The sequence below is a fragment of the Cajanus cajan genome, chromosome 1, assembly GCF_000230855.2.
Source record: "Cajanus cajan strain Asha chromosome 1, NIPB_CcT2T_4, whole genome shotgun sequence".
In the NCBI taxonomy this organism is placed as follows: Eukaryota; Viridiplantae; Streptophyta; class Magnoliopsida; order Fabales; family Fabaceae; genus Cajanus; species Cajanus cajan.
The window spans coordinates 89,954,152-89,966,237 of NC_138517.1; the positions used below are offsets into that span (position 1 = coordinate 89,954,152).

A 12,086-nucleotide genomic window follows, 5' to 3' on the forward strand; every position below is an offset into this window, starting at 1 on the left:
ATATCAATTTTATTTTATTTTTCAACTAATTTTATTATACTAAACAACTATAAGTTTTATCCTGTTTCACACTATTTTTTATATTTATTTTCTATCAAATTAATTTTTATCTATTCTCTCTTATTCCCTTCTATTCCTCTCCTCCTAAAACAAAGCACAAAAGTCATATTAATAATACATGTTAATTTATTAAACAATTTTACATTATCATTTAATTATAAAGTTGTTGACTGATTATAAACTTATTAAATTTTAAAATAGATACCTTAAATTGTAAAAAAAATCTTAAAAGTCACATTAATAATACATGTATATATATGTATATATATATTTATATATATATATATATATATATATATGAGGATTGCTAATATACTCTTACCTATTTTTTTAGTTTGAGTATGTTAGCAACTTACACCAAAATTTAGGACAAGAAAATCACTCATTTTTTTATTTAGTTAATTTGTATAAAAGATATTATAATAATTTAATTTAAATAAAATAAAATATTTTCTCTCTCTTATTAACTTTATTCTCTAATTCATTTATCTCTCCTATTAAATTTCTTCTCCAACTCATTTCTCTCTCTTATTAAATTCTTTCTCTAACTCATTTATCTATCTTCTATTAAATTCCTTCTTTAAATTTCTCTCATCTCTCATAATGTTTCCCCTCTCTCTGAATAAATAAAAAATTAATTAATAAAAAAAAGGAAATGAGTTGGAGAATGAAATTAATAAGAGAGAGAAAATATTTTTTTAAATTAAATTAAATTACTATAATATTCTTTATACAAATTAATCTAATCAAAATAAATGAGCGATTTTCTTGTTCTAAAATTTTGATGTAAATTGCTAACATACTCCAACTAAAAAATAGGTGAGAGTATATTAGCAAAACCCATATATATATATAAACGGCCCGTTCTCCATCCAGAACGGTCCGTACTCCTTCCGGAATGGCCCATTCTCCATCCAGAACGGCCCGTGCTCCCAACAGAACTGTCCGTCCTCCCACCAGAACGGCCCGTTCTCCCTCCAGAACGGTCCGTTCTCAACTACGATTTTCAGTTCAATTTAATAGCTTGGAACGGCCCGTTCCAGATTGGGAACGGCCCGTTCTGGGCTACTAAATTAGCCACATTTTTTTTTTCTACGTTAAAATACTATTAAAATGATAGAAATCCTTTTACATTCATGTCTTCATAACAAATAAATGTAATTTTATTAGTTGAATATATAAATGTAGTCCTCTAAAATGATTTTTGTGGGAAAAAATATCATAAACAACAACTGATATAAAGGTTATTTCAATTTAATTAATGATACCGAATTTTAAGCATACATTCAACACTGAATTTGAATTCGAAGTATATAATCAACTCGATTTATATATAATTATATATATTAATTATTCTATACAAAAACATTTTTAAATATTTTTTTGACAGAGAATTTTTTTTTTTAATTTTATATATTTATTTACTTATCAATTAAATTTTAATATTTTTAAAATCAATGATAAATAAATAATAAATAATATTTTATGTCATAATATTAATTATTTATTTTAAATTTAAATACACATATTAAAATATTAGTTTTTTTTAGGTGATTAAAATATTAGTTATTTACTTAAATACTAGGAAAAAAATGATCACTTCACTGGTAATAATTATATTTGGTTGGAAGAAGAAAAAAATATTATGGTGACTCTGTTTTGTGGTTTTTAGTTGACAGTTGGATTTCATTTTCATGCGTGGCAAGTGGTGTGAGTTGAGTTGTGTTGGGCTTTCTTTTTCCATCCAAATTCAAACCTAATTTATATAAATTAGTGACATCTCACATCCTTAGTTGTTGAAAACTATGTTTTGGAGTATAGACAACCAATATGTTAGTATTTGTATCATATACAATTATAAACCACACATTTGGGACTATAAATGAGGCCAAGTGGTTTGTTCATTTTCAAATCAACTTTTAGTGGAAATTACAATCTTATTCCGTAAATCACCATTGACAAGAGTAACTATTTTATTAACTAAATTATTGGTCGGTACAAATTTTATTCAAATCATATATATGAATTTATCCTTAATTAATTAACCATATATTTCCTTTTAATGATTGTTTCTAACTTTCTTTTACTCCTTCTTAATTTCAAGAAGAAATTTAAAATACGTCATACTACTATGAGAAGCAAAAGGGAAATGAGTACATATAGTCAATTTAGTCTGTGAAGTCTCTAAAATTTAAAAATAAAAAAAAAGGTAATAATATTAATTCATTTTTATCATTTCATTTAAAAGCCTAAAATAGAATTTTTTTTTAGTTCGTGTAATTATAGAATATAAACATTAATTATTGATATTATATTAATGCAGATTTTCTCAATTTATGATAAATATGTAATAAAAGATACTTTTATGATTTATTAAAAATAAATTTACTTTTCATTACTATTTATCTTATAAACATAAAAAAAATGATTTTTTTTAAAGTGTTATCTCTATTTTTATTTACAATATTTAATTTAGAATAATTATTTATATTTTATAAAAGACTCAGTCCATATTGGTTCTTGTATTAATCATTTTAAACTAAAATACTCTTAATTAAAATATTTTCTATTAATTTAGTAAAATACATGAATTATATACTCTTTAAACTCTAATTGATTGACAGAGAACAATATCAATTAGGAGAAAATTAGTATAGAACATGTACTCTACTTGATAAATAGAAGAAAAAAAAGTAATTAGGAGAAAAAATAGTATAAAGATAATCTTAAAAAAATATATATGAAAGTAGTGTATGTGACAATTAAATATTTGAATCTTATATATAAGAATAAATATAATATTAAATAAATAAATAAATAAATGAAGATATTGTGCACTTTTCTTTACTAATTATCTTAAAAAATATAAATGAACAATGAGAAATAATTTATTAAAGATGTCATTAATTGTAAATATATACTTTCATTACTAATTACTAATTATCTTATAAATATAAATATATGTGTGTAGTTTTTATTTCTTTGTTTAATTACTATCTTTAAAAGTGTTGTTATTTTATTTGTCTTATCAATGACTGTTATTTTATTTTATTTTATTTTACATCAATAAAAAAATAATAAATATATAATAAAAAAAGTGTATATTTATTTTAGGTACTTCTCCCAAGATGTTTCTTTTTTAATGTTTAATGGATCCACATAAATTAATATACCTAAATAATAAAATAAATATAAAATTATAACATATTTAGTTTGATTTATTGTACAAATTTTTTACATAATAAAGTAGGAAGTTAAAGTAATAGCAGTTCTTTCAATATAATTTGTTGCACAAATAATTTCAAATTACATATAATAAAATAAATCAAATGTATAACATATTTGTTTCATAATAAATCACATATTGTTTACATGATAAAACTTATGTGAGTTGTTTAAATTTATCATTAAAAAAATATAAAATATAAATAAAAGGCATGCCAATGGACCAACCCACCCTAACCTGCCATTTGGCTTGATGAGTTGGGTAAAACAGGTTGACATCTAACTCAACCTACATTTTTTTATGAACCAATAAGATAGTTTTAAGAGTTGAGAACTATTTCATCATTCATAAAATAAAATTATTCTCAGTATTAATTTTTATAAAGAAAGTATAACACAAAAATTTTCCTAAAACATATAATTAGGAGTATAAATGAAAAAAAAAATATTACATTAAAATTTAAAATAATATTGATTTTGATACTTAATTTTCTTCTTATTACATGTCGTTTATTACAAAAAGAAAGGAATAGTAATTAATTAATAAAAAAGTTAAAATATATGTCTAACTAATTAGTAATTACAAATATTTATCTCTTCTAAAATGAGAAATATATTTTAGAAAATCAAATATATTCATAATTATTGATTAGAAAAGATAAAAAAAAAATTATGATAAAATTAAATTTATGTCAACTAAAATTTAAAAATAATTATAAAATTAATCATTATTTTTTTAATAATAATTATTATTACACTTTATTTTTTAAAATAAAATATACTAAACTTAAGGTAAGCCAAATTCTAATTACAAATAGTGTGATGGTCAACCATCGAAGAACTACTGATAGGCTAAAACATGCAGATAATAATAAAAACTAGGAGGCCCGTTAGTAGCAGTTTTTAGCCTAGCTAGAGTATGAGTGTTACGCTTGGGCTTTTGATGGGCCTCACTGGTGGTTGGATTGGGCCTGGGGTATCTGGGCGCCTAACAATTTGCGTACTTGGTTCCGTAAATAATTTGTTCTTAAAGAAATGCTAGCACACTTTCTTCAAAATTTTATCTAATTAATTAAATTTATTTAATGTCATCTATTGTTTACTAATAATTTTTTTTGGTAGGCTGAAACTGAAAATGGAGAACTTCAATGTCAAATTGAAATTTTTCATATATTAATAAAGGATATTGTTCTTAAGTTAGAACAAGTAATTATTTCAATTTAATTATGTTATCATTTTAATTGTTTTCAATTTCATTTTCTGAACCTAAATCAAATAATTACCGTATTATTTTTCATTTTGACACTTAAATTAACAACATAATTTATGTACCAGCTAGTATGGAGAGCTAGTATTTCACCTGACGATACAAGTAATTTTTTAGCTAGTATTCTTTATATAAATTTGATTAATTATTAAGCTTATTTCTTTTCATTATAGAGAAATTATACTATTCTTTTTTTTGAATTAGGATCTACTTAACTATCATGTTAATTAACACATAAAAAACACTACTTGGGTTGAGATTTATTTTGTGTGTGAAAAATATCTTTAATACCATATTATTTTTTAAAAAAATATAGAGTAGTACATCTTTAATTAATAATCTATAAAATAAATAATGTCTGTTTTATTTATCGGTAATAGTTCTGTAGGAAAGAAATGAATGGTCTATTCTGAACTCAATTTTATATTAAACTATTCCAGATTTTGACGCACCAACAAAAGGTTCATATTTACTTGTTTAAATTTAAAATATTTAATGATACTGGCTTGTCCCAAAAAACACTTTTTGCCATGTTTCATGAGATATTCTTGTTTTTTTTTTATATTATATATTTCTATATAAATTTCAGACTATAGGAATACCAGAATAAGTTGAGTGCATTTTGCTTCACGTGTTTTTGTGTATATTATTTTTTAATTAGTATGTATTAATAATTACATTTTTTTAATCATTATGATTAATTTAGTGGTGAGAATTAGAATAATATATAGATAATTTTAGGATAACTTTAGTATCGTATAAGAGTAATGAATAAAAAAAAACTACACTTTTATATTTTAATAATTACTTTTGAAAATAAATATTAAATAAACATGTCTCATATTTCAACGGTTGTAAACTAATATTATACAAATCACTCATGCATCAATGATCTTCCATTGTTAATTCAGAATCATTATTTAGATCATCGTTAATTTATATTTTAATAATTATTTTTGAAAATAATTATTAAATAAACATGTCTCATATTTCTCATGACCACTGGAAAAGGTTGGAATAATGGAAGCACAAGACATAAGTTTGATCTACATTGCATCTTTATAATTTTTTGTATTTTTGTCAAAAAAAAATATTTCAATGATATAAAATAGAATTTCATACATGAAATTATTTTTGTAATTTTTTATATTTTTATATAAAAATATATTTTTTAGTGATATTAAATAAAATTTCATACTTGAGTGTAACTCTCACTCTTAGTCTAGGTAAAATAGAGAAGTTTTGATTTTGACTATTGTAAAACTATTTCTTTATTTTCATCCTAAAAAATTAAAATTATTCTATTATTATATGATATTTGTTAATTGATTACGTGTTTAATGAAAGATAATGACCACCCCAAATGATATTCACTCATACTTGTCGTACTAGAATTTGGATCCTCATGTGATATTTTTGTCGTGAAATTTAAACTCTTAACTATAAATAAATGAAAGAAGATTTAAGAAAAGAAAAAAAAGTATAAGATTTTGTTGGTGGAGATTTCTAGCGGAGAAAATTTAAATAAAAATTCCTCATGAAAAGATTTATTTTCATGTATCATTTTTATATGTGAAATTTCTAAATTTTATAAGGACCAAAATTAAGCCAACTCATTTTATTAGACTTTTAAAAATATTTTTAATTCAATACAATGTATTCCTTCACGGGAAGTCAATAAAATGCTAATATTTATGCAATATTTTAAATATATTTTTATCTTATTAACTAAAATTTATCATAATTAAATATTTTTAATATAAATTATATTGATAATCTATAAAAAAAATAGTGAAATTTAATTTAGAAATAATGAAAATAATAAATTAAAATAGATATAAAGTGAAGATAGACACTATAAATTTTAAGTGTGTTATAATTGATTTTAAATTTGATATATATTTTTTTAAATAAACACATTAATTCTTTATATACTAACTAGTATTTTTGTTTATTATATATAACTAAAACTTAATTCTTTATATATATATTTTTGTTTGTTATATATAATTAAAATTTATAATAAATTATATGTATAAATAAATATTATGTTTGAATATATAAATTATATTTAAATTTTTTATAAATATATATTTTAAACATATAAATTATGTTTTAAGTTGATGATAAATAATTTATATTAGATTATTTTTTATTGATAAATTATATTTAAAATATTAAAATTTAACTAATAAATTATTATAATAAATAAAAATTAAATTAGATGAAAAGTTAAAAAAGTCACTAAAAATTTTCTTGTAAAAAAAAACTCTTAAAAATGATTTCAGACAGGATAATTTATGTTTAATATATAAATATTGATGATAATATATTAGATTTTAAATAAAACGTTTACATTGTCAAATTAAAATTATTAATTTTATTTTATAATTTAAAAAAATAATATTACTAGAAGTTATATCAATGAAGATTATTCTTTAGTTATCAACTTTAAAATATTATGTTGTCATATATATTAAAAAAAAAAAAGAGTAAGCATGTATAATTAACTCAAAGTTCAGTTTTGTTTCGTGATAGTGAAAATAACTTAACGCTAAATGTTTGTGACTTATCGATATCAACTTCATTCAAAATTTAATTATTTTAAAGTATAAAGTATCTTTCGGTAAAAGATAACACAAAGAATTTAACTTTATCTATTTAACGAAAAATTTAAATTCATACCTAAATTAAGACTAATAATAATCAAAAGGTGTAAATATTTTTTTAATTTTCACAAAGTTAGTCAGTTTTAATTTTAGTTTTTATAAAAAAAATTTATTTACTTTTAATCCCTCTAAAATTGAAATTTTTGTTAGAATTTCTATCTTTGTATCCAATCATTTTTAATTATTTTTTGTTTACTAAAAGATCAAGTGATCATTTTAGGTAGTATACCTATAACTGTTAATAATATTATATCAGTATTTGACACTTTTGAATATTTATATAAAATTTTAAAATAAATATTATTTATTTATTTTTAAATGATAGTTAAGGGTAAAAAAATATAGAAATTTTAACTTTAATAAGGATGCAAATAAAAAAATTACAATGATCAAAATTAAAATTTATTTATTTCACAATTGACTAAAACCAATGTTTATAAATTTTAGAAATATTAAAAAAAACTTATAAAAATTAAAATAAAAACTTATTTATTTTATAAAATCTTAAAAATACATTTAATTTGATAAAAAAAAGAATGTTTTGCATGAATGAAGGGGCAAAAGGAAGGTTAATTAGCTACTAAGCAGTTGCGTTGGTCAGTCCAAGTGTCCAACAAACGAAAAGGAGAAAAGGAAAAGGAAGTGTCCCACAGGAATCAGGATGTTTCATTCGTTAGTTGTTTGGGTTCTACCAAAAGACTTCCACTCCTCCAATCCAATCATGTCTGCTCTGTCATTAGCCATAGAGTATAACAAAATTTTCATTTCAACCAAAAGGAAAACTTTCACTATTTAAATAATGATCAAATTACTTGTTGCAGGATAAAAACACACACACACACTGTTTAATAATAAAAAACCTCACGCAAAAATGAAAACTTCAATTTATAATATAAATTTATTTTTGTTGATGAAAATTGTCCCAGTTAAATGCTTTGCAAGTTAAACTAAATTCAATTTTTTTAAACAAAGTTTCAGTTAAAATTATAATTGGTTGAGAGAAGATATCTTACTAAAAATTATCAGTTAATTTTTTAACAAAAACTAATCATAAATAAATAAATAAAAATATTAGGTAGTGTAAGACTTGATTTTTTAATTTATTTTAAATATAGAATATAAGTTTTTGTTTGAATTTTTTATTAAAACATTTATTATATTTTCGATAATATTTTATAAATTATGTTTAACTTATTAATTGTTTTTAAATTGAATTAAACAATACTATAATATATCATGCGTCATCTCATGATTCATTTAAATAAATATTATTATCTTTCAGTTATGGTTGTTGACAAAATCAATCGTATCACCTTATTTCTATTATTCATGGTGATGGTTATTTAAACTCATTTTAAATAAAATTAACTCTAAATCAAATAAATTTTAAAAAATTGTTTGATTTTTTTTGTGATGATATATTTTAAGTTGATCCAATTAAGGTCGGATTTTTTTAGTTTGAATCATTATATTATGATAGAAAAATAAATTGTTATAGTTAAGTTTTTATTTCTAATTATACTTCATTTTATATAAAAATAAAAAAATTATTTTAATACGAGATTAAAATATTCTTCATATGTAATATTGTGCAAAATTGTTAATAATTGTTGGTTTTGTTAATTTAAATATTGTGTTTAGTTACTTCTAGTTGTAAAACTCTAAGAATTCATGAATTATAATGAATTTTGTTATTCAGAAGTTATTCTAAGTATGTAGAGATTAAAATTGATCAGTTAGAAGGTGTATAAGATTTTTTTAAGAAGCAAATTTCTTAAATTCATTTCTTAAGAACTTAGAGATAGTTAAGAGCGAGACACTCTGAAATATGTAAGTTTTCTTTCCTCTTCTACCGACTTCCTTGAGTGTTTAAGACTTTTCCCTTATCATGAATTGTGGAGTGATTTTGTGTATAGTTCTTGAAGAGTCTTACTCTTCTCCTCCTTCCTCTTTTTGGTTGATTTAAAGGCAAGAGAAACTTATTAAGTTGTTGTTCGAAATGTTGTTGTATACTTGAATTAACTTGTTGAATTTATTGAGTAAAATTTTATGTTGACCATATCAAATAACCAAAACTTAGTCACTATTAATAAAATAAAATAAAATAGTTTACTTAAAAAAAAGAATTTTTTAATGAGACATTTAATTTTATTTTTCATCATTTTATTTTTATTTAAGATATATGTTCGACACAAAGTTAAAATGAAACAAGATTAATCAACGCGTAAATTTTTCTTCATTTAATTTGTATTATAAAGTAATTTTAATTGAATTACACATATTAATATAACTAGTTATGTTATTAATTTTATTAGATTTATAAAACAAAATTATGATTTATCAATTTTACCATCCTCACTTGTGAATCTGTGATTAAGTTTTTATGAAACAGATGAATAAATTATTAATATTAATATTAATAAAAATGATAAAAGACAATCAAATAGATTATAAAGTAAGAGAAACAAACTCATATTATTACAATTTTTCTGATAAGAACGTAAAATAAGAATGAAAATTAATGTTTTAAAGAAATTGTAAAGTTTCTTAAAAAAATATCAATTATCTTTTTCCTATTCATAAAAAAATGCCAATTATTTTTAAATTATATTTTATAATAAAAAATAAAAGGAGTATTAATTTAAATCTTAAATACTAACACCGAAGCAACAAATTCAATAACTTTATATGAAATGAAATTTTTATTAATCCAACAAATAAACCACGTAATATTTCAATAATTCTCAAAATTAATAATAAAATTTTGACTTTTAGGTAAATTTATTTTTGATCTTTTACATTTAAAATTATTATTTTTAGTTTTTTTAATTTTTAAAAATCTTATTTTAGTTATTTATATTATTAATAACATATATCAAGTAATATATTAAGACAATTATACAGCATCAACTTGATTAAATATATTATTTTTATTGAAAGAAATATTAGTAGATAATTTTTATATGACGTTATTTGATAATTTTTTTATAAAATTTAAATATAAAAAAAATATTTTTTAAAATTAATGAAAATGAAAAACTTTTTTAATTTAATAGATTAAAAATAAATTAATAATTAAAAATAGATTTAATTATAAAATTTTACTTATATTTTAACGTACTAAATGGAAATATTCAATTCGATCCTCGTCTCGCGTTCTTTCGTATGGTAAAAAATAAATAAATATTTTATTACAAAACAAATTGAAAGCAATGACCACATTGTTGCTACCACTACATTTTGCACTTTTTATTTAATCTTCCATAATAGAGTGAAACTATCTCGTCTCTTTCAACATTCAGTTTTTCATTCTCTAACTTTGTTCGTTAAAATCTTCGATCATAGAACAAAAAGGATTCACAATCATAATCACAAGTCTTCTGAAAATAACAAGAAATGACGAAATCTTATTAATACAAGACATGACTTTCATTTCACAAACAGAAGATAGTAGTAATTTACGAGTACGATTACGAATTCAATGTAAAAATAACAACTGAAGCGTCTTATACTAACTCTATGAAGAAAAAAAAAATAACTATAACAAACTCATAAATAATGAGATAATAAATTTTCTATGTATCAGCCGGTGCGACTACTTCACGCGATCAACACGGCGGCGACAAGTCCAACTACGACGGATCCGGCGGCGGCGAATCCATTCGAGACGGCGGCACTCTTGGTCGGTGCGGGAGCCTCCGACGGAGTTTCAGAGATAGACGACGGAGAGACGGAAGGCGACGGCGAGACTGGAGAAGGAGACGGCGGAGAGCTCACAGCGGAGGCTGGCGACGGAGTGACGGCCGGTGGAGACTTCGACGGAGCAGGAGCAGGAGCAGCAGCAGCCTGAGGTGACGCCGCCGGAGAATCTGCGACGGCGGAGAAGACAAACATCGCCACGAGTATCAGAACGAGCATGTAAGAGCTAGCCATTCTCGGAGGTTGAAACGACGGTGAAAGTGGTTGAAACGCAGCGTGTGATTATGATTTTACGAGTGTGTGAAAAATGAAGGAAGAGACAGTGAGAATTTATAGGAAGAGGAGTGTCATGTTGTGGAAAGATCAGAGGGTGGAGATCGCTCTCATTCTTTGTGACGCTCGCGTGGGGGTAATGATGAGTCGAGTCCATAGAAACGCACTTTTGATTGAATCGAAACCGTACACGTGGAACCACAATTTGAGATAAGAGGGACCACTACCGTTGATGAAATCTGTGCCGTAAATCGTAATTGTGACGGTCAAGAAATAGGAAAGTGTGATATTTGTGGGGATCCACAACAGGAACGAGAAGAAACTCTAAACTTGGCTTTTTTATTTTATTTTTTTGTAAAAAATTTAATTATTTTTAGAATTTTGAGAAATACTTATATAATTTTCTAATTATATTCACGCATATAGTAGAATTATCAAGGAGATAAATTAATAGTTTTGATTCACATGCAGCATTTATCTTCATTTATAGTGAAGTATTAATAATATTTATTTGTAGCATTTGTGTTGAAAAAAAAAAATTATTTCATGAAAAAATCAAATAATTTGACTAAAAAATCTTAGCTATACAATCTCTGATTCATTTTTTAATATTTTCTTTATCATTTATTAAAAAATTATTAAATTTTGTGAATGCTTCATATTTAATGATTTTCACTTATATTTTATTTTTAATTAATTTTTAACAATAATATAATATTAAAAAAATGTGTTCATAATATTTTACCACCTTGATGTCATATGTATAATAATAAAAAATAATATATATTTTATGAAGCAATAAATAAATATATTTTAGTCTGAATATGTATATAAACTAAATATTTATTATTTTGCATATAAAAAGATTAAAAAATTGAAATTTAAGAATGGAG

General features: G+C 22.5%; 1 protein-coding gene across 1 annotated transcript; it reads right to left on the reverse strand.

The window, feature by feature from the left end:
* Positions 1–10,608: 10,608 nt before the first annotated feature.
* On the reverse strand, positions 10,609–11,253 carry LOC109804389 (uncharacterized). The gene has a single exon (XM_020366206.3). It carries the CDS (start codon positions 11,152–11,154, stop codon positions 10,822–10,824), a length of 333 nt encoding a protein of 110 aa, XP_020221795.1. The 5' UTR covers positions 11,155–11,253; the 3' UTR covers positions 10,609–10,821.
* Between the last annotated feature and the right edge of the window lie 833 nt (positions 11,254–12,086).

Bases quoted from the DNA above. Each gene is read 5' to 3' on its own strand.
- LOC109804389 (XM_020366206.3), bottom strand. From the start codon at position 11,154: ATGGCTAGCTCTTACATGCTCGTTCTGATACTCGTGGCGATGTTTGTC.